The sequence below is a fragment of the Zootoca vivipara genome, chromosome 13, assembly GCF_963506605.1.
Source record: "Zootoca vivipara chromosome 13, rZooViv1.1, whole genome shotgun sequence".
NCBI classification, from domain to species: Eukaryota; Metazoa; Chordata; class Lepidosauria; order Squamata; family Lacertidae; genus Zootoca; species Zootoca vivipara.
The window spans coordinates 14,150,589-14,173,877 of NC_083288.1; the positions used below are offsets into that span (position 1 = coordinate 14,150,589).

Sequence of the window (23,289 nt, forward strand, 5' to 3'; positions counted from 1 at the left end):
CACAATCTCCTTCCCCTTCCTCCCCCACAACAGACACCCTGTGAGGTGAGCGGGGCTGAGAGACTTCAAAGAAGTGCGACTAGCCCAAGGTCACCCAGCAGCTGCATGTGGAGGAGCGGAGACGCGAACCCGGTTCCCTAGATTACGAGTCTACCGCTCTTAACCACACCACCACACTGGCCCCAGAGTAAACATGCACAGGAGAGAGCTGATGTTGTGTCCTCTCACACAGGGCTCCCTGTTTCAGCTGTTAACTATTGAACCTGATGATGGAGATTGACTTCACCTGCAGATCTCTGCTTAGGCCATTCCTCCTCCTCCTCCTCTTGCTGCCTTGATTTCCAAGCACCACCACCTGATGATTCCCTCTGTCCCTCATGGAGCTCCTTTGTCTCTTAAGAACCTGCTTCCAGGTAGTACAGAGGCTTTGCTTTCCACCCATCGCTCTTTAGTCCTTGTCTCTGTTCCCCCCCTTTCCTTCCTTTCCCCTGAACCACCATTTTGGAAAGCCAAAGAAGTCAAAAGTCTCCTGGAGTGACTCTCGTTGGCAAGAGTTCTTCGAATCTAGGTAAAGCCTCTTTTGAACCGTTATAGCTGCAAGGGCGGGTGAGGGTTGAACTGTATATTCCAGAGGGCCTGCCAGACACCAGAGTATATTGGCTCTGGGGTGTTTGTGTTTCTCGTCATTATTTCACTTTTAAAATGGTCTCTCTCTCCCCTTATACCCTCAGTTTGGCAGCAGGAGGGGTACCCTCAAAAGAGACTTAACACACATTCTTGACCTCCTATCTTGATTCCATTAGGACAGGGAGACAAGCAGGAGGGTAAAATGGAAACATGGGTGTCTTTAGACACATGCAGAGTGCCTTTTCTGGGAACTAGCAACCAGTACTTGAGTATTGGGAAGAGAGGGATGTCATATAGAGTAAGAGAACAAGAACAACATACTTTTAAAGAAGATAGGAAAATGTTTATTGAATATATTGGGGGGGAATTGTGTACACTTGCAAACGTTGGCAGCATTAAGATAAATTCAACAGCATAAACAAGTTTTGACGGATGTAATAATAATGGAATACTGAATGGTTTAGTTTATGTTATTTAGAATATGCAGGGATTTATGATATGCAAAATGAACCATGGAAGGAGAAGAAGGGAAGTCATTGGCATTTTCAGGTTGTTTAAACGAATATTCTAAATTGTAAAACAGAAAATTTAATAAAAATTATACATGGGGGGAAAAGGGAGTGAGGGGGGGCAAGGCGTAATCTGCAAGTTGAGGGGCCTGTGGGAAATGCATGGGGGCAAAAGAAGAGGCATAGACGAGAGGCCTTGACTGTTAAGGACTAGGAACTTGAAAATGTTGCAAAGAGTGGCAGAACAGCAATTAAGGGATGACTTTAGATAGAGAAATGAAATGGGTTAACTGTCACTGCTTTATCGCCCCTTCCTCCAAGTCCCCTCACAATTGTAGCTTTGCACAGGTGCTGAAAGTAGCTTCTCTTTTTTTGGAAGTTTTCACAATACAGTAAAAGAAACAAATCAATCTACAGGAAGTAAAGAAACGAGATAAAGGAAGAAGGAACAGAAAAAGAAACTACAAGATCCTTCCTCATCTTAACTTTCATCCCCTACAGAGGAAGGTGTCCCCTCCCAGCTCTCACCTGGGCTCTTCCTCCTCTTCTTACAGGCTCTCAAAAGGGGTCCAAAAAGCCCTTTCCCTTCCTCTGTGTGCAGTTCTTACCAAAGTACAAAGAGAGAGAGAGAGAGAGGGAGAGAGAGTGCAATAAGAATAATGATAAACTCCCAAGGGAGATAAAAGTAGAGAGAAAAGAGAGACAAATAAAGACCTCCAGCTATCCACCTGTCAGTTGTGTATACAATTATTTCTTCAAAATAGTCAAATGCTCAATCTACGTTATTCAATTATTCCTCCCCTTGCTGGACATTATTTTCCCAGCCTTCCAGCCGATGCTCTCGGTTTGTTTTCGTTTCTCAATGCAGAAACTCTGAAGATTTTCCAGTTACTGCCTTCACAATTGTAAAACATCCGCTCTTTATTCTTTATCTTCCCCCCCCCAAAAAAACCGTTTTTTGTTTTGTTTTTTTAAGATTATGTATTTGTATATTAATGCATAGCAGTTTGGTTGCTTTAAAACCTTAGTTCGCGCCCCAATCCAGTACCGAAAGTAGCTTTTCAATGGTGTTCCTCTTTCTTAAAACAGAGCAGTTGAATTGGCTTGAAACTGATATTGTCAATAGCAGGCACCCCCAAACTCGGCCCTCCAGCTGTTTTGGGACTACAACTCCCATCATCCCTAGCTAACAGGACCAGTGGTCAGGGATGATGGGAATTGCAGTCCCAAAACAGCTGGAAGGCCGAGATTGGGGGGGGGGGCTGGCCTTGCAGGAAGCATTTGATCATAGGACTGCAGAGCTGGAAGGCACCATGAGGGTGATGAAGCAGGAATGTTTTGGCCAATGTGGGACTCGAACCCATGACCCTGAGATTAAGAGTCTCATGCTCTACCTATTTGGTTGTTTTTCCAGGTGCTCCCCATGATCTTCTGGGCATGGGGAGTCTTGTTGGAGGGGTGTGCTGTTCTGTGAGTGACTCCCCACCCCACTCACCCTCTTCTCCATCTCAGCAGATGAAGCGCGATGGCCTTGTGCAATCCTGAGATGGCCTTGGCCTCCCACCTGAAGCGCAGCAGTCCGGTTCCGGTCCAGGGCGGCCCGTACTCCACTCTCCACTTCTTCCCTCGCACCAACAGGTCTTTCCCTCTGCTGACCCAAGAGGAGCTGACAGAGACTCTGGATGGGTAAGTAGAAAGGTGAAGATAAAGGACCCCTGGACGGTTAAGTCCAGTCAAAGGCGACTATTGGGTTGCGGCGCTCATCTCGCTTTCAGGCCGAGGGAGCCGGCATATGTAGAGACAGCTTTCCGGGTCATGTAGCCAGCATGACTAAACCGCCCATGGCACAACAGGATGGAAACCAGGGCGCGCAGAAACACTGTTTACCTTCCTGCCACAGTGGTACCTATTTATCTACTTGCACTGGCGTGCTTTCTAACTGCTACGTTGGCAGGAGCTGGGACAGAGAAACGGGAGCTCACTCCGTCGCAGGGATTCAAACTGCCAACCTTCTGATCGGCAAGCCCAAGAGGCTCAGTGGTTTGGACCACAGCGCCACCTGCGTCCATCGCAAGTTAACTTCCCCAATGGCCCTCCTTTGGACATACTGCTCCTTGAGGCTGCCTTGAAACCTTCCCCTTCTCTTATCCCAGTTGCGAGCAAGTGGACAGGCTGTTGCTCTAGCTGCCATGATCCCAGTGGTGTGCCCTCTCAACCTGGGGCCCCAGAGCTTGTCAAACTACATCTCCCATCATCCCAGACCACTGGTCCTGCTAGCTAGGGATGATGAGAGTTGTAGTCCAGCCACCTTGGGGGACCCAAGGTTGAGAAAGCCTGTTCTAGGCTGAGGGGGAAATCCATGGCCTTCTTTCAAAGGGTCTAGACCAGGCACCCCCAAACTCGGCCCTCCAGCTATTTTTGGGACTACAACTCCCATCATCCCTAGCTAACAGGACCAGTGGTCAGGGATGATGGGAATTGTAGTCCCAAAACAGCTGGAGGGCCAAGTTTGGGGGTGCCTGGTAGACCAGTGTTTCCCAAACCCAGCTGGTTTTGGACTACAATTCCCATCATCCCTGACCATTGATCTTGTAAGCTAGGCATGATGGGAGTTGTAGTCCAAAAAACAGTTGGAGACCCAAGTTTGGGAAACTTTGGTGTAGGGAATAAGCCAGGCATCTCCAAACTCTGCCCTCCAGCCGTTTTGGGACTACAAATCCCATCATCCCTAGCTAACAGGACGAGTGGTCAGGGACGATGGGAACTGTAGTCCCAAAACATCTGGAGGGCTGAGTTTGGGGGTGCCTGGAATAAGCCCTGCTCAAAGCAGAAAAATCTCTTACAAGAGCTCAGAGGGTCTGGTGGCTCTAGAACAGGCACCTCCAAACTTCGGCCCTCCAGATGTTTTGGACTACAATTCCCATCATCCCTGACCACTGGTCCTGCTAGCTAGGGATCATGGGAGTTGTAGGCCAAAACATCTGGAAGGCCGCAGTTTGGGGATGCCTGCTCTAGAACGATCATGAAACTGTCGAGAAAGCTTACAACAGTTGGAGTTGTTGCTTTTCATCTAGAATTTGCAGGGCAACCCATATTTGGGAAATTGTGTACAGTGCTAGTCGCTGTATCTCAAAGATGTAGTGTGTGTGTGTGTGTGTGTGTGGAGGGGAAAGAGTGGCGTACTTCAGGCTTTAAAATTTCAGCGGTGCAGTGTAAGATGCCAAAATCCCCCCCCCCCCCGGTGGACTCTCGCCTTCCATTGTTCATCGTTGTTGCAGCTTGCTCTTTGCGTGGTGCCTGGTGAGGGTGAACCAGTTGCCCCCCCCCAAATCTGCCTCTGATGGGAACCCAGCCTGAGGAGCACAGGAGCCAGCTCCTTGGAGCCAAGGTCCCTTTGGCCCCCCCAATAAAGTATTTGAGGGAGCTGGCCCCCTCCCCCAAGTTGGTGATTGTTGCCGTTCAAATGGTATGTGTGTGCCACTTCTTGTGATCAGTTATGTGGGGTGGGGCTTTCCTCAGCCATCCCCGCCCCCCGCCTCCCAATATCCAATGTGGCACCTTTGAATTTCAGTGGCTTACTCCTATTGAGTAGACCTAGTACAGTGGTCCCTCGACTTATGAATTACTCGACATCTGTAGGTTTCGACTTACGAACGGGACAAATGGCCGCACACTTACAATTTTTTCTACATCCGAATGGCAATCGTTGGCGGCTTTAAATGCGGTTTCTTCGACTTACGAATTTTTACATGTGGTTTTTTTTCGACTTACGATTTTTTTTGAATATTTTCTTTCCTATGGGAAACCGCGTTTCGGCTTCCGAACTTTTCGACCTACGGATTTTGGGAATCAGTGTATAATGAGCTAAAAAAAATATTGAGATATATTTTCCCAAAAAAGCCAGAGGCCTTTCTATTGGGGCTAGTAGATAAATTTTTTTAAAAGTGGATCAAAGATTCTTTATGTACGCCACGGTGGCCGCTAGAATATTAATCACCCAGAAATGGAAAACACAGGAGATTCCTTCATTAACAGAGTGACAAACGAAGGTACTAGAGTATATGGAAATGGCCAAATTAACCCATAGAGTCCGGGACCAGGACGATGAGAAATTTCGGATAGAGTGGAGTAAATTTATTGATTATGCTAAGGATAATTACCGTATAAGGGAATGAAATCGCTAGCGGTAATGACATAACTCCTATATCGCTGAGATTGTAATTAATTTAGATAATACAAGAGAGGATTGAAATAATTTACCATTTGGTGGGAGGAGGGAAGTCGCAATGTATTGGATTTATGTTGTATAGATGCATTATTGCATTGTTGCTTAATTGAATAAAAATTTATTGGTCAAAAAACAACAACACGAATGTGCATTCAGAACGGATTAACTTTGTAAGTCGGGGGACCACTGTAGGTGGGAACTCTTTTGCAGGCCTCACGGAGAAAGCATCCAGCATTCTGTTTGTATAGTGGTGTATAGTGCCAGGAAACCGGGAATTATCTTCACATGTGGTGGGGGTGAAAATATGTACAATTTTTCTGGCAAAGGGTACTTAAGAAGATCACAGAAGTCACTGGGTTAAAAGCTGACCGAAAGTCCAGAGGTAGCTTTATTATCAATTTACAATGGGGTGGAAGGTTTGCAGGCTGTGAAGGACTGGCTCACAAATTTATTGACAGCTGCACGCATTATTATAGCGAGGAAGTGGAAGAAGCAAGCAGAATATAAAACGGAAGAATGTTTATAAAGTGGTATGGGATTATAGCTATTAATGATAAATTAACATGTGCCATTAAGGTAAGGAAGAACTTCCTGACGGTAAGAGCTGTTCGGCAGTGGAACTTGCTGCCAAGAAGTGTGGTGGAGTCTCCTTCTTTGGAGGTCTTTAAGCGGAAGCTTGACAGCCATATGTCAAGAATGCTTTGATGGTGTTTCCTGCTCGGCAGGGGGTTGGACTGGATGGCCCTTGTGGTCTCTTCCAACTCTATGATAAGACGGGGAATACTCAGGAGAAACGATTTTGAGGAGATATGGAAGGTGTTTGTAGAATTTGTACTGTTAAAACGGCAAGGGGTCAAATCATCGCAAGAGGCGTTGAAATTTTGGGAGGTTGGATAGGTACAATGGAATGGCCTCGAGGGTGTGTGTGTGTGTGCACATTTTATTATTGTTTATTATTATTACTTTGTCAAAATAAAATAATATTAATAATAAAAGAGAACAAATACCCCCCCCCCAAAAAACCCAAAAGAACGCTGGACATTGGCCTTTGGTCTGATCTGCCAGGTATCTTCTGCTCTTACGACTGAAGCGATGTGAATCTGCTCACGCTTTTGACCGGCTGGCAGTAATTCTGTGTGTGCTTCCGCCCCCTCCTTTCGCTCTCCTCCTGCTAGCAGCCCCTACGACCTGAGCGACCTCCTTGGCCTGGACCTGTTTGAGAGCAGCCACTGCCCCACGCCCGACTTGCAGCTGATCAGGAGAATCGTCTCGCAGGTGGAGTTCTACCTCTCTGACGAGAACCTGTCGAAGGACGCCTTCCTCCTGAAGCACGTGCAGAAGAACAGGTTGGGCTTCGTCAGCATCAAGCTGCTGACGTCTTTCAAAAAGGTAGGGCAGAGGCACCGTGAAAGCGTTTGTGGTGGCGCCCGCCTCCCCTTCCCAAAGGAGCGGCATGCGGTTTTTAAAATATATAATATTTTTTATTTATTTTCCATTTTATAATACAGTGGTACCTCGCTAGACGAACGCCTCGCGCAATGAAAACATCGCAAGACGAAAACGTTTTGCGATTATTATTTTTGGCAGACTCACAAGACGATGTTTTCTATGGCCGTGCCATAGAAAACTTCGCAAGACGAAACAGGGCAGGGGCGCCGCGAGGAGGAGAAAGTCCAGGGATGGCCCCTCAAGGAGATCGAGCCTCCTCTGGGGAGGCCGCCCGCGTCGTGCTTCCGCCAACGCCCGGCTTCCGCAGTGACATGGCAATTGGCGGCGCCGCACCAAAACGGCCGCCGGCAGCCGAGGCCCCCCCCCTTCTCACCTTAAGCTGCCGTGCAGAACCCTGAGGGAGTGGAGCCCCTGGGTGCACGCGTGAACGGGAGAGACCAACCAGACAGACAGACAGACAGACAGCCTGCCTACCTGCGTGCGAACGGGCTGTCTGTCTGGTTGGGCGCGAGGGTCCGGCTGCTGGGGAAGGAGGGAGGGAGCCTCTCCCTGGCCCCCCTCCTCCTTCGCCCTCCCCAGAGCCTTAAAACTTCCGGAGCGGCCGTGGCGCTTGGGGGCAATGTGGCTGCTGTGGCTGCTCCTGGGCTCGGCGGGTGAGTCGCGGTTTGTGAGCGCTGGATTGCGCCTTAAGCTGCTTTGCTATGGCGCCATTTCATTGAAAGGAGAGCTCTTTTTTTTGCCCATAGGAACGCATTAATTTAATTTCAATGCATTCCTATGGGAAACTGTGCTTCGCATGACGAAATTTTCGCAAGACGAAATGACTCGTGGTACGAATTAATTTTGTCTTGCGAGGTTACCGCTGTATTTAAACACATCTTCATTATCCACTTTACTTCTTTTGCTCATATGAGCCTGTCGACTTCCCTCCCTCCTGCCTCAAGGTTTTCAAAATTCATTTGTATATCATAGCATTTATACGCTTTCCATTTTATGTTTCACTCATTCAGAATATCGCAATTCTTAAATAAAAGGGCAGTGACAGTTATCAGTACAGGTCATCTTACAACCCTGCTAGTGTTGTTAGTTGCTTACAATGGTCCTTCAAGTATTGTATAAATTTGCTCCAGTCTTTTGGGAAAAGTTTGATCACCTTGGTTTCAGATTTTTCCGGTCAGCTTCGCCAGTTCCGCAAAGTCCATCATCATCATCATCTGCCACTCTTCCTTCTTTGGTATTTCTTGTTTCCATTTTTTGCATGTGTTTGGATTCCAAGGTCAAAACCGCGACCTCTGTCTTCGGGCAGTTTGGGGGAAGGGGGGGTGTAGTTTAGTGGCCGAGCAACCGCTTTGTACGCCAATGACCCCAGCTTCAATCCCTTGCATTTGCGCGGACAGGCGGAGTCCCCCAAACCCCAGGCGACCCCCCCCAAGCGGAATAACGACTCGAGACAACTTGCTATGGGATTAAAATTGGCCACAACTTTATTAAGTTTCAGACGTAGGGAGACCTTGGCTCAGGCATTGGGCGTTTATCCCTCCCAGACCCCAGTCGGGGATCTGGGAGACTTCAGGGTTATCCAGAATGTGTGGGGATTGGGCTGGCTCTGGAGAACATATGTTCAAGGAGAGAGCCTGCCCCCCCCCCGCCATTCACCACTGCTGGAGGGGAGAGCAATGACAACCTTTTGTCTCCCCTCAAGACCCCTTTAACGGGGAACCCTGGTATCACCACCGCAAAGGGGAGCGTGGGGCACAGCTTCACACACACACACACACACACCATTTAGGAAGATAGACAAGGATTCTGCCCAAGGCCTGAAACCACCAAAGTTGTGATGTTTTGCTATGGGAAAGGCGAAACCTGCCAATGCAGGAAAATTCCTTTCCGGCCCTTCAACAGCGACTGCGTACCTGTGGAAAAAGAGGTTAACTTGCAAAAGAAGACTTAATTGAGGGAAGGAAGGGTGATAGAAGCTCTGGAGCCGACTGCCACTTCCCAGGTAAGCTACACCTTCTGTTGTGTGGGCAGGGCGGTCCCTCGCCTTACCTGGCCAATTCCCTGGCTATGCCTCCCCAGGCAGGATTGGGCGGTTGACTGAGGTAGGCGGAGACCCCAGGTATCCAGCCTGGGGAGGGTGAAGCCACTCCAAACTACCGGGAGCTACACTGGTATCCAGGGGGCTGCGCGCGACCATGCAAAAGTCGTCGTCGTCCCCATTTGATGTGGGGAGTGGCAATTTCAAGGGGAAAGACTCTTGTTCTGAATCTCTGGAGAGCCATTGCAGCTCAGTACAGACAATGCTAAGCTGGAAGGACCAATGGTCTGACTCTGTGTCCTATGTATGCTCTGTTCCAAGCCATATATCTCTGTGGCAGTGATCACATGGTTTGCAAGCTCTGCCTGAGGAAGATGGAGCTGCGCAAACAATAATAATTCCCTCACTGTGAGAAATGGAAGTTACAGGGAACCAAGCAGAGAGAGGGCCTTCTCGGTAGTGGCGCCCACCCTGTGGAACGCCCTCCCATCAGATGTCAAGGAGATAAAGAACTACCCAACTTTTAGAAGACATCTGAAGGCAGCCCTGTATCAGGAAGTTGATAAAGTTTGACGTTTTATTATGTTTTTATAATGTATGGGTTGGAAGCTGCCCAATCAGATGGGTGAGTAATAATAATAACAACAACAATAGCAATTTATTATTTATATGCCATTCTGGGCGGCTTCCAGCAATGACCGCTCCCCACATCAAGTGGGGGGCAGCTTTTGTGTGGTCGCTCGCAGCCCCCCCCCAAAAAAATATGAGACTCCCAGCAAGGTAGCCTGGCTTTGCCCCTCCCCCCCCAAGCTGGGTACCTGGAGGTTCCCGCTTATCCTCGACAATTAACCAATCCTGGCGGAGGGGTGCGTTGCCAGGGGAGTTGGTCAGGTAGAGTTAGGACTGCCCCACACTCACAACAGAGGGTGTAGCTCACCTGTTAGTCGGCTCCAAATCTTCACCCAATGCCTAAGCCCAAGGCCTTCCTACACCTGGAAGTTTAATAAAGTTGTGGCCAATTTTAATCCCGTAACACGTTGTCAGGTGTCATGATTTCGCCTGGGGTTTGGGGGGGGGGGGGTCTCCGCCTGTCCGCGCAAATAAACACAGTAAGACATCAAACATTAAAAACTTCGCTATTTGGGGAGGGGGCGTTAAAAGGCAGTTGTTCTTATTTTGAGTATGCATTTTGTGGTTTTATATTTTGATTTCATTCTGTCAACTGACCTGAGACCTCCGGGTATAGAGCATTATATAAATTCAATCAATCCAATCAATAATAATAATAATAATAATACATTTATTATTTTAAAGAGAAGCATGCAAAACTGCCTCTCTTTCTCTTCTACTTTGCCCTCTTTTATAACCAGGTGAAATATTTAACCAGAGATTGGCGAGTGACCCTTTATGCACTGCAGTTTTCGGAGCTGCTGGAGGTCAACGAGGAAGGGACGAAGGTGCGCAGGAAGACCCCCGTCCCCGAACATCTGGTGAACATCCCTTCGAGCAAGATGCTCCTGGCCTGGAACGTCCTTCCGTACGAGCCGGCCGCCCACAACTCTCTCCAGCTCCAGATGGCCTTCCTCAACAACATCACCAAGCTGTTCAGCCCCTTTGGCGACATCGCCTCCATCCGCATCCTCCGGCCCGGCAAGAAGCTCCCTTCGGATGTGAGCAAGTGCTCATCGCGGTACCCGGAGCTCTTGACCAAGTGCTGCGCCGTGGTGGAGTACGACAGCTTGGAAAGCACACGGAAGGCTTTCGAGGAGCTTGTTCGCAGCCAAGCCACTACCTCCTCCCCAGGTGGGGACGCCATCAAGGTGGTTAGCCTGTCCGGAAGGGGCTCAAAAAAGAAGAGTGTGACCAGTCAGGAAGACGGCGAGGAGGCCGAGGAGGCCGAGAAGCCTGCAAGGATGTGGACCGGCACGTTGCCTGAAGGCCCTCAGCTTGCCTTTGAAGACTCCTTCTACAGCTCATCGACCGAGTCCGACGGCACGCCGGTCTCCACTCCCATCCTGCCTCCAAACTTCCTCTCCGCTCCAGCCTGGCCCACCTCTGGCTTCTGCGCCTCCGCTGGCCAGGCCCTCAAGCCAAATTTCTTCAGCATGCCCTGTGCAGGCCCTCGCCCGCTCCTGCACAAGCCGCTGTCATGGCCGCTCTGCTTCCCTCCTCTCTCTGTGCCCAAGCCGAGCAACGGCCCTTGCGGGTTGCAGAAGCCGGCCAACTCCTGCTGGGAGACGAGCGGGCTGGGCATGGGGATTCTGTGGCCGCCAAAGCAACAAGGACCAGCCAGCAGGCAGCAGCAACAGCAGCTCCCCTCCCTGAAACCGGAGCCCCTGAGTTCAGCACCGGTTTCCAAAAGGGTGTGTGAATCGCTCCATGCCCGGCTAAAAGTGATTCGGCGTCCTCAAGGCCCAGATGGCACCAGGGGCTTCTACAACACGATTGGGCGGGGAAAATCTGTTTTGCGGCACTAAGCTTTACGAGCCTTTGGGGGTCAACTTAATATATGCTAATGGGGGGGAAGCAGGAAGCTTTTCTGGGCTGGGGGGGTGTCAAAGGCGAGGGACCCGAGAGTGTAGGGCTGTGGAGAACTATCTGGCAAAGAGCTTGTATAGACACCATGTAGACTTCTTCATCTCCCCCAGCTTGGTTTTCCTCCCTTTTGGCCTTTTTGGACTCTTTCTCTCTTTCTAAGACCCCCCCCCCGGTCCCCTGATGCCTCGTGTGGTTTTGGCCCTTTGTTGAGCTCCCAACCTGCACCTCTGCTTTCAAGACTATCTCTCTGACTCAGGTGCCGTTGGTCTGCGATCCAACCCTCCCCTTCCCCACGACGTCTTTGTTTCTGTGTGTTATTTTTTGGAACTTGACCTTCTGGATTGGTTGCATGGTACGATGAATATGGAGTGTGAATGGCTTAAGATTCGATGGATGCCGGCAGCTTTGTGCATAAGATGAGATTTCGAATGCTTGCCTTGTGTTGCTGTGAGAAATTGGTGATGGATCTGCTGTTTAAAAAACAACAACAGTCAATAAAAAGGGTGTGGACACGATCTCTTCGCTTTCTCTTTGGTTTGTTTGGTTTTTTTTGTCTACTGAAATCGTGAGATTTGTGCGGCTCTTGATCGCAAGAAAACTCAAAAGCGGTTTACAAAACGACAGCAAGAAAATGGAGGGGAAACTCGCCACCGTCCTTTAAAACATACAAAAGTTAAAGTAATAAAATGGCCTCCAATTTTCTAAGCTTCTTGGTGGGCTTGTCGAAACAAGAATGTTGTTAGCAGGCGCCGAAAAGAGTTCAGTGAAAGTACCTGCTTGATCTCAAGAGGCAGGGAGTTCCAAAGGCTCTGCCACACTAAATGATCAAGTTCTTACAAATGCCGAGCACCTATGGTGGTGCCAGTTCCGCCGATCGAAGCAGTTGAGTGGCCACATTGTGCTCAAAGCTCAATGAATTGCAAACTCCAGTTACTCTGTTCCAGGGCGGAGGAACCTGTAGACCTCCAGGGGCTGTTGGACTCCAACTCCCATCACCCCCTACCATTAGACATGATGGTACGGTGGGATGCGGGTGGTGCTATGGTCTCTTGGGCTTGCTGATCAGAAGGTCAGCGGCTCGAATCCCCACGATGGAGTGAGCTCCTGTCACCCTGTCTCAGCTCCAGCCAACCTAGCAGTTCGAAAGCACACCGGTGCAAGTAGATAAATAGGAACAGCTGCGGTGGGAAGGTAAACGGTGTTTCAATGCGCTCTGTCTTCCGTCATGGTGTTCCGTTGCGCCAGAAGTGGTTTAGTCATGCTGGCCACATGACCCGGAAAGCTGTCTGTGGACAAATGCCCGCTCCCTCAGCCTGAAAGCGAGATGAGCGCCATACCCTACAGTCGCCTTTGACTGGACTTAACCGTCCAGGGGTCCTTTACCATTTACAATATGGGAGAGAGTTTTTTTTATATATATATATATATAGTAAATTTTTATTTGATTTTGAAAACTCATGAACGCATGAACTTCAAATTCCATATAAGTTTCTCTTGCAGGGAGAGACATGTTTTGTTGCAGCTGGGGCAGAGGAAGCCTCCGGTTTTGCTATTGCAGGTGCACCATGGGCATTTCTTCTCTCTGTGCCTCTCCCAGCGGTCATTCCTCCTCTTGCTCCTATTGGTTTAGTGACTGCCCCCCAAGCAGACTAGCTTTAGAAGAGGATGAGACCCAATGTCCTTGAGGATGAAGCCACAAGTGTGGGCTGGTAGGCCCGATGGCTGTGCTCTCCCTCCACCCTCGGCGGCAGTACTCCTCTAAACCCTGCTTCCTGGGGTTCATGAGTGTGTGGACGCGATTGTGTTCATGGGCTTCTCGTAGGCATCTGGATGGCCACTCTGGCAACGCTAGACTAGATGGGTATTTGGTCTGGCCCGGCTAAGCGTGCTCCCACTTTCTTACCTTCTCCCTGCCAGCCCTGAGCTTAAGGCCTGAGCTGCAGCAACTGAGGTCAGAGACAGGTTTTGGCGAGGAGTTAACTTGCCCTCTGGGTTTTGATAGGACCGGCCTATAGCCCTAGCCCCACAGCCTGTGGGAGAGGCCCATTCTTCTCTCTGCGCCAGTGGTTCCCAACTGTTTTTTGGCCAGGCCCCACCTAAACATCTCTAAAATCCTGATGCCCCCCCCCACCTGACATATAATTCCACAACTGTTGATTGAGTGCTCCTGGAGCGCTACTCCCCCTGAATGCGCCCAGTGTGTTTTCTGCTTGGATAACCTTTTCTGTTTAGATAACTTCTCCATTGTCAGCAGCTGACCACAGTGTACATCAGGGGTCAGCACACTTTTTCAGCAGGGGGCCGGTCCACTGTCCCTCAGACCTTGTGGGGGGCCGGACTATATTTTGAAAAAATATATGAATGAATTCCTATGCCCCACAAATAACCCAGAGATGCATTTTAAATAAAAGGACACATTCTACTCATGTAAAAAACATGCTGATTCCCGGACTGTCCGCGGGCTGGATTTAGAAGGCGATTGGGCTGCATCCCGGCCCCCAATCGCCTTAGTTTGGGGTCCCCTGGTGTACATTCTGATTTTATTTTTAAAAATGTGTGCCTCGCAATATATATTTGCGTGTGGAGACCTCTTAACCACCCCCAGAAATAAATTCAGACAAGACTCAAATGTTTGGTTTGGATTTTGGCAGAATTTAGGCCACAACTTTATTGATTACAAATCAAGTGAGTGGTTGCATAGGCTCTGGTTCGACTAGCTACCTGCACCCTTGCAGGCAGCGCTGACTGGGCACCAACCATAAGTCAGCCTTGGGTGAACACCTGGGACAGTGGCAAGCAGGGGGTCTGCTCGGCCTCCACCCAGATGAGCCCTGGACTCAGGCTCAGGGCAGAACCCCACCATACCTACCAAGTTGCTGTCAGAGAAATAAGGGACCGGGCCGGAAATAGCAGACCGGAAGTAGCGCTGCCGCCATTTTGGAACTGGGCGGAGCATGCTCAGGTGACTTTTGATGCTGCTTTGCCCAGTTCCAAAATGGCCGCCGCGCCAGAAGTCTCACTGCAGCCATTTTGGAACTGGGCAGAGCAGCATCAAAAGTCGCTTCTGAGCATGCTCCGCCCAGTTCCAAAATGGCCGCCGCGCCAGAATAAACCGGGGGGAAACAAAAAAATCTGTTTTTTTCAACTAGGAACAGCTGGAAAAACGGGGATTTCCCGGGGAAAACGGGAGACTTGGCAGCTATGAACCCCACACAGGGAAGACTAACCATGAGTCTGTGGATTCCGTCTTAAAGGAATACCCATCGCATAGGGATGGCTAGACATCCTGCCACCCCTATCCACCTGAACCAGAGCCTATCCGCAATCTTACAAGTTGGGATGATTTGCTACGCGGCAGGCGAAACCCAAGTGGCATCAGCCAAGTGGGGGAAATTCCTGCTGTGCCCCTGTCCCAACGACAGACAACACACGAAGGCATAGCAAGGTCAAGCGCAAGCCCTAAATATAGGGAGAGGTGGGCGGGTGTTCCGATGCACTGAGCCCGAAAGAGGAAGCTCAGGGACACGTGCATTGGCTTAAATAGTGGCCCCTCGATCGCTTTGACTGGCGTCCCTCAGGCCCAATTGCTCCCAAGATCGAGGGACCACCAATAGGGTGTTGTGGCCGCTCCAATGTTCCCACCCAGAACACAGGGCCTGGTTGCCAGGTCCCACCGCAACACGTGCCCTCTTGTTAGGGAGGAACCGATTTCTATACTGTATATGAGGCCCCTAGAAATGCAAAAAAAACCCCACTGTTAATAATCTCATTCTTTAATTGCCCCCCCAATCAAATTGCCCCCCCCCCTGGTGGGGCATGTGGTTAGGAACCACGGCTCTAGGCCATTGCCACCTCTTTAATTCAGCCAAGCATATGGTTACTGAACATTTTGCAGATGAAAATAGAGGACGATCCGATATTCTTGGAACACACCCCGATTTTCACGCTTGAACTGCTGCCCTCCTACTATATTACATATTGCTGAGGCTTTTCTCCGCCCGCTGTTGATTAGCTGTGAAAGTTGGAGGGAGCAAAGGGAAGCCATTTGTTGGCATTTCCTTTTTGTCCCTACGCTTGCATTTAGTAGCAAGAGGCGTTCATCTCTGGCACAACCCCAATCGGAGATCGAACTTCTGGGGTTGGGGGCTGAAGCAGGAACTGTGGCAGTTTTACCGCTGTCACCAACACACAAAGTTCACACACTCTCAAAATCTCTGCAAGACACACCCTCCCTCTCCTTGTGCATGCGTGCATGCATACACACTTCACATATTCTTGCTGATCTCGATTACCGTAACTTTGGTTAACTTTCCCCCCTGCTCTGAGGGGAAAAAACAAGGGGGGGGGAGGAAGAGGAGGAGGGTAAGGAAAGCTGTGGTGAGATGATAAATACAAGGCTGTCTATTCTTAGAACTCGGCACAGAATTGCTATATGAAATTATAGCAATTAAAAATAAAGCTTTCCTCTCCCCCCCCCCCTCCAGCAGTCATGCGTGCTGGCAGGTACGCTGTACGCAAGAGAGGAGAAAAAGAGATAGCATGTGGATGCAGAAACACTCTGCTCATCATATTTAACGGTTATTAAAAAAAATATATCATTTTGGATGACTGACCAGCTTCCAAAATCGGGGATAAAAATATAGAAGTGGGTTATTATTAGAATTCTTCTCCCTTTTATTTGCACAATTTGGCTACGTGGCCGATGGACAGTGTGGCGCATGCTTGACTGGAGCTGGTTTAAGCCAGATGAACCTGTTGTCATGGGCCGGGAGTCGGCTTCACCTGTTGAGCAGCAACCTGAAGGAGCAGAAGGCGAAGTGACTCCACCTGCTGCTGATCAGCCTTCTTGCTCCTGATGAGAACCAGCTGGCTCCAGCTTTCTTAAGCAGCATTTCCAGCCTCAGTCGGTTGCTGGAAACAATATTTGTCATTCCTGGCCAGACGCTGCTTCTTGTTTCTTTTGACCTTGGACCCTCGGCTTTCTTGACCCCTGGATCATCTGGCTATGTGAACCGAGATATTCCTGACCTTAGGACTGGACTGGACTGGACCTTGTATACCGACTCTGTCTCCAGGCAAGTACCCCCCTGAGACTCGGCTGGTTGGCTGGCTTCTCCCTCCACTGAGCTCTGCCTGGCTGGGAGCACAGGACTGGAGCCTGAATCTGGCCACAACCACACCATACATTTAAAGCACCAATATGGCACTTTAACAGTCCTGGCTTTCCCCCAAAGAATCCAAGGAACGCTAGAGTGTTTTCAGTGATCCCAATTCCCCTCATAGAACTACACTTTGCGGAGTGGCCAACCATTCTTCCTAGCAAACTCTGGGAATTGTGGCTCTGTGAGGGGAACTGGGGTGTCCTCCACACATTGAAATTCTACTCAATATGGATCCAGAGCAGATTCCAGTGTATAGTTAGCAGAGTAACAACTTGAACACGTTGCAAGAGCCCCCAAAATATAGACCAGAGGCATTTCATCCAGCAGAGCTTTGCTGCTACTGGAGGCGAATGAGCAGAATAGTCACAGATCCTATACATTGAGGATTGGCACTGTCCATAAGAAATCCAATTGCAGCAGACTAAAACCTTAACACTACCAGTATATACAGAACATCACACCAGAGGGATAAGAGATACAGAGGTGCCTCGCTTAACGAATGCCCTGCTTAACGAAATTTCCGCTTAACGAAAGGATTTTTTGAGCGGAGGTTGCCTCGCTAGACCAGGGGCTCCCAACAAAATTTTCTCAAGGACCCCTCATCGAGCCGCTATTGTGACAAGGACCCCCATTAATTCCTAATCCTAAAATTAAAAAGTGAGAGCCAAATTAAGAGTCTTTTTATAAGAGTCCAGGGAGGAGGGAGGGGAATGGAGAAGACGGGGTACCTGCGCAGTAGCGCACAAATGAAGCTGATGCGCGCAAAGCATCTTGGGGAGGTGAGCGTTAGTAGAATGCGCGCACTGCCTCTTTGCAAAATAGGAGTGTTTGTAAAGCGCCACCTAACGGCATGCAGCAGAACTACTGCCTCTATCTAATTCTAGTTTTGCGCTAGACTCTGCTCATGCAGGAAGCGGCCAAAACAAAAAATCTGTTATCATACAAAATATATTTAATATATTTTTTATTCTAATAGCATCTTGCGGACCCCTCTGGCATAGCTCCTTGCGGACCACCTGTTGGGAACCACTGCGCTAGACGAATTCATTTTACGAAAAATTCGTCTAGCGAATCGCGGTTTCCCATAGGAATGCATTGAAATTCAATTAATGCGTTCCTATGGGCAAATAAAAATTAAAAAAAAATTCAGTGCAATCCTATGGGATTCGCTAGACGAATTTTTCATCATAAGAAAAGACCTGTGGAACGAATTAAATTAGTCTAGCGAGGCACCACTGTAGAGAGAGTGAAATCCAGGCTCCTTCTGGCCTTTTATAGACCTTGACAGAAAGAGCTAAGATGGGCTTCCTCAAACTTGGCCCTCCAGATGTTTTGAAACTACAATTCCCACCATCCCTGACCACTGGTCCTGCTAGCTAGGGATTATGGGACTTGTAGGCCAAATACTGTGGAGGGCCAAGTCTGAGGAAGTCTCAGCTAAGAGAACCAGTTTAAATCAGCTGAGCTCAGCTTCTCTCAAGGAATAGCACAAACATCATGAACCTTCTGCTTGCTTCTTTCACACAGAGAAGCTTCCAGAACCCTCTGGAATAGGGTCCCACATCAGACCAATAATTTATACACATCAAATGCAAAATGACACACACCTCCCAGCATCCTTAACAAACTACACTTCCCATGATTCTTTGGGAGAAGTCGTCATGGCTTTAAAGCGGTATGAGTCTTCTTTAAATGTATAAATGTACACCTGAAGGAGCCTCTTCACCAGTTCCCTTATTGCGAGAAGTGAAGTTACAGGGAACCGGGCAGAGGGTCGTTTTGGCAGTGGTGCCCACCCTGTGGAACGCCCTCCCATCAGATACCAAGGAGATAAATAACTATACAACTTTAGAAGACATCTGAAGGCAGCCCTGTATCAGGAAGTTTATAATTTTTGATGCTTTGTTATGTTTTTATTTGTGTTGGAAGCCACCCAGAGTGGCTAGGGTAATCCAGCCAGATGTGCAGGGGATAATAATAATAATAATAATAATAATAATAATAATAATAATAATAATAAATAATGTGGATGTGACCTATGTGTAAGGCATAGCCACCTGTACAACAACTGACCAGCGGGAAGCCCCGGTGTTTTTGCCACCTGACCTCCAGTTCAACGTGAAAACATACTGTGCAAATCCATCATGCAATAAAATAGCTTCTACAAAGCATTGCTTTATTTTGGAGCCAGTTTTAGGATACATGGTTGGGGAAGCTTTTGTCTCAGATCTGAAAGCGGGGAGCAGAAACTAGGTTTGTGTGGTCGTTGGTACTTGACGCCAGTCAATTAGCAAAGATCTACAAAATAAAGGATAAAAAAATGTTGGAGATGTAATTTAGAAGATGGAGATATATTCCATATGTGGTGGCTATGTGGAAAAGTAAAAACATTCTGGGAATCAATATATAATGAGATTTTTAAAAAAATGTTCAAATTTACATTCCCCAAGAAACCTGAGATGTTCTTGTTAGGCATAATGAGTAATGAAATTAAAAAGGAAGATGAAAGAGTTCTTATGTATGCCACAACTGCTGCCAGAATGTTATTAGCGAAAAGATGGAAAACAACAGATATACCAACTGTGGAGGAGTGGAGGCTTAAAATGGTTGAATATGCAGAATTAGCCAAACTGACTGGAAGGATAAGAGAGCAAAACCCCCAGAAATTTCAAAAGGAATGGAGCAAGTTTGTGGAATATCTGAAGGTGTATTGTAAAACAATGAATACCTTAACTGGATTGACATACCTACAATTGGAGTAACAACAAATTTAACAGAAGATAAACTAAAACAATTGGATGATGCAATTAAAGAGCGCAGTATTTATGTAAACAATATATAAAACCAAAAGTGGAGTAAAGAGGAAGTTAAGTTCAGCGGAACCTAGTAAATATGTAGTGTAAATAGAAGCGGAAATGTAATAGAAGTAATTTTATTGGTGAGTAATTGATTGTATTTTGTGATAATGTATAAGTGTGTTTTTGAGTTTATATTGGGGGGGAAATTGGGGGGGAGAAACTAGGTTTTTGTGGAAGGCAGGCGCAGTTGGGTGCATAGAATTATTGGAATCTAAAGGTCTTTGAGGCATCTCAGCTGAGCTCAAGGGGGAACCTTCCTTGATTAATGGCCTCTAACCCAGGGATGCTGGACCTACAGCTCCCCAGCCCTCCAGCCAGCTTCAGCAATAGTGTGGGCCAGGAATGATGGGAGATGGAGGGTCACCTCTGCCTTAAGCTCCTGACTCCCGTTCCACCATCCTCAGTGGAAGATTGAGCACGGAATGGCTCTCCAGCCCCAAACACCTTAGTGCAGGCACCCCCAAACTGCGGCCCTCCAGATGTTTTGGCCTACAACTCCCATGATCCCTAGCTTACAGGACCAGTGGTCAGGGATGATGGGAATTGTAGTCCAAAACATCTGGAGGGCCGACGTTTGGAGATGCCTGCCTTAGTGGCTCTGATACACATGGCAGGGCTTTGGACTCCCATCAGCCCCAGGGATTACAGGAGCCATAGTCCATTTGGAGGGCAACAGATTCCCTACCCCTTGAGTAAAATCTCTAGCCCAGAAGGAAGTAACGGGGATGCATTGTTTCTTCAGATCCCTCTGCTTTTGCCGCTTCACCATTTAGAGGAATTGGATCAGAATTGCATATGAGGTTGCCAACTGACCAGATGGTAGCTTTGTTTCTGGGCTGGTTTGCGAGCTTTTTGTTTAAATGTTTCCATAAGGCTAGAAGACAGACATTTAGTCTGATTGCCAGATTTTTTAATTTTTATTAGTAGATGTGGCACATCATTTTCACTTAATATGTACACTTTTAACTGTGTATGCCAGGCTACAAGTATCCTTTTCTAGCCCCTGATGGGATGTGGGTGGTGCTGTGGTATAAACCACGGAGCCTCTTATGGGCTTGTAGATCGGAAGGTCAGCGGTTCGAATCCCCGCAACGGGGTGAGCTCCCGTTGTTCTGTCCCAGCTCGTGCCAACCTAGCAGTTCAAAAGCACACCAGTGCAAGTAGATAAACAGGTACCGCTGTGGCGGGATACCCTGTTTCTCATATTTTAAGGCATACCCATAAAATAAGCCATAGCAGGATTTTTAAGCATTCAAGGAATATAAGCCATACCCCGAAAGTAAGACATAGTGATAGGCGCAGCAGCAATGCCGGCCACGGCAGGAGGAGGAGGAAAAAAATAAGACATCCCTTGAAAATAAGCCATAGTGTGTTTTTTTGAGGAAAAAATAAATATAAGATGTGTCTTATAATATGAGAAACATGGTAGTAAATGACGTTTCTGTGCGCTCTGGTTTCCGTCACGGTGTCCTGTTGCGCCAGAAGCGGTTTAGCCATGCTGGCCACATGACCCAGAAAGGTGTCTGTGGACAAACACTGGCTCCCTCGGCTTGAAAGCAAGATGAGCACTGCAACCCCATAATTGCCTTTGACTGGACTTAACCATCCAAGGGTCCTTTACCTTTACCACAAGATTGTCAGGAAACCATTTCCCCTTGCATTATTGAGCACTTAGCTTAATCCTCCTTTATTCTTCCACCCGCCTCTTTACAGATCTGTTACGTGGCTCATATTGATCGTAGTTGGCTGGGTTTTTTTTTTTGGTTTAACAAAATGTGTGATCTATTATTGCCAGAAGTAGGACTGGGGGAGGAAATTGGTGTGTTGTTGTGACTAGGGCAGCTTATTAATTTTCCTCTCCAGATTGCCAAAGTAGGCTGTCTGATTCATGGAGATAAACTCTCCAAATAAGCACACCCTGCCACCCACCTGCCACTCCACAAGGCTGCTTCTGTGCCATTCACCTTGTGCGCATTCGGTGACGATGTGGGAAGGCAGTATCGCTTACCCTCCCCTGCCCAGATGCTGTGTGCGCCACAGGAAGGAGTGCTTATTTATAATACTTGTTGGTTGCTCTTTATTAGCTGCTTTTTCACCACCCAAAAAAACGAGAGAGAGGTGCTTGAACCAACACACACACCCCACCTGAAAACCATTATCTCTGGACCACTGCAGAAAATTTCCGTAATATTGATACATTCACCAGAAACCATCAGGAGCTAGCTTAAAAAATAAATAAATTCTGGGGAAGATAAGGAAGGAACAAGCCTGATCTCCCAGGAAGAGGCGCCACATCCCCACAACATACATTTAATATGTGCTAAAAGCATCTTTCTTCCTCCAAAGAATCCTGGGAACTGTAGTATACCCCTCGCAGAGGTAGTATATCCCTCGCAGATTTTCTTCCTGGCACTTAAAGAAACTACAACTCCTGGGATCCTTTGGACCATGGGTAGGCAAACTAAGGCCCGGGGGCCGGATCCGGTCCAATCGCCTTCTAAATCCGGCCAGCAGATGGTCTGGGAATCAGCGTGTTTTTACATGAGTAGAATGTGTGCTTTTATTTAAAATGCATCTCTGGGTTATTTGTGGGGCCTGTCTGGTGTTTTTGCATGAGTAGAATGTCTGCTTTTATTTAAAATGCATATCTTGGTTATTTGTGGGGCATAGGAATTCGTTCAGCCCCCCACAAGGTCTGAGGGACAGTGGACTGGCCCCCTGCTGAAAAAGTTTGCTGCCCCCCGCTTTGGACGAAGCCGTGCACATTAAAAGTGCTATAAATTGCATGCATGGGTGTGACCAAAGGAGGCGAGCACCACAACAGAAATGCTCTTGTTCCACATCCTTTCTCGTTTACTCCGCAAGCCTTCCCCAACCTGGTGCTTTGAACTACAAGAGCTACCCAGCTTTCCCTCCCGGCCGGTCCACACACTGCCACTTTGCTAGGGAATCTCTTCGCTGCACGGATGGGTCAGAACAGGGAGACAGAAAGAATGCCTTCCTCTCGCTGGTCTCTAAAGGCAGAGGAGTGGGGGCCCCTCCCTCCATCTCAGACTGCTCCCTGTTGATGGCACCTTCCACACCCTCCTCCTCCAGCAGCTTTTGCCACCCTTGCCCAAGCCAGCAGGGTTCTTGACAATTGGACTGTTTTGGTCCCCCCCCGCCTTGGGGTGCCGAGTCTGCTGCCCCCTCCCTCTTGTCTGGTCACCATGATGCCACAGTCCAGCAATGACCAGGACACTGAGTTGGAGCTATGGTGTTACTGGCAAAGGAGTTAGAGCTCTGAGCTTGATGCTAGTGAGCAGAGGGGCATGTCCCCGAGGCTGGCAGGCAGAAACTTTAACCAGATGCCATGACACCAGTGTCCACAAACACTTGCAGATGCTTTTCCCAGTGCTTGAAGAACTGGGCACCACCCACAGTACCAGTTGAACAGTGTATGGACCAGGAGATAGGCCATGGAATGCAGAGCTTGCCCTTTGCACCTCTGGGATTGCTCAGCTGGTAGAGCATGAGACTCTTAATCTTAGGGTTGTGGGTTGAAGTCCACTGGGCAAAAGATTCCTGCATTGCAGGGGGTTGGACTAGATGACTCCTGTAGTCCCTTAAAACTCTATGCTCTTCAGGCCAGAGTGTTTCAACCCTGGTCAGAGCAAGTGGCTTACTTGGAGCTCTCCGTGGTGCTGACTTACGCTATGAGCTCTTCTATGCGAGCCAGGACAAGAGAGGGGGGACCCTTGGGGCTACACAGGGAATGGCACTTGAAGAATGAGTTTGCCGTTCGTACACAGGACTTGGACCAAGAGATCCCCTCCAGAACAACTCCCACAGGGGCACAGCAGTCTTCTGCTATCACATTCTGTTAGTCAGTTGGCCAAGG

At 48.4% G+C, this 23,289-nt stretch overlaps 1 protein-coding gene across 1 annotated transcript; it reads left to right on the forward strand.

Moving 5' to 3' along the window:
* Nucleotides 1-2,661: 2,661 nt before the first annotated feature.
* On the forward strand, nt 2,662-11,381 carry LOC118094216 (la-related protein 6-like). Its single transcript, XM_035134354.2, has 3 exons — nt 2,662-2,822; nt 6,540-6,753; nt 10,222-11,381. The coding sequence occupies exons 1-3, from the start codon at nt 2,662-2,664 to the stop codon at nt 11,326-11,328; spliced, it is 1,482 nt and encodes a 493-aa protein (XP_034990245.1). The 3' UTR covers nt 11,329-11,381.
* Nucleotides 11,382-23,289: the final 11,908 nt, after the last annotated feature.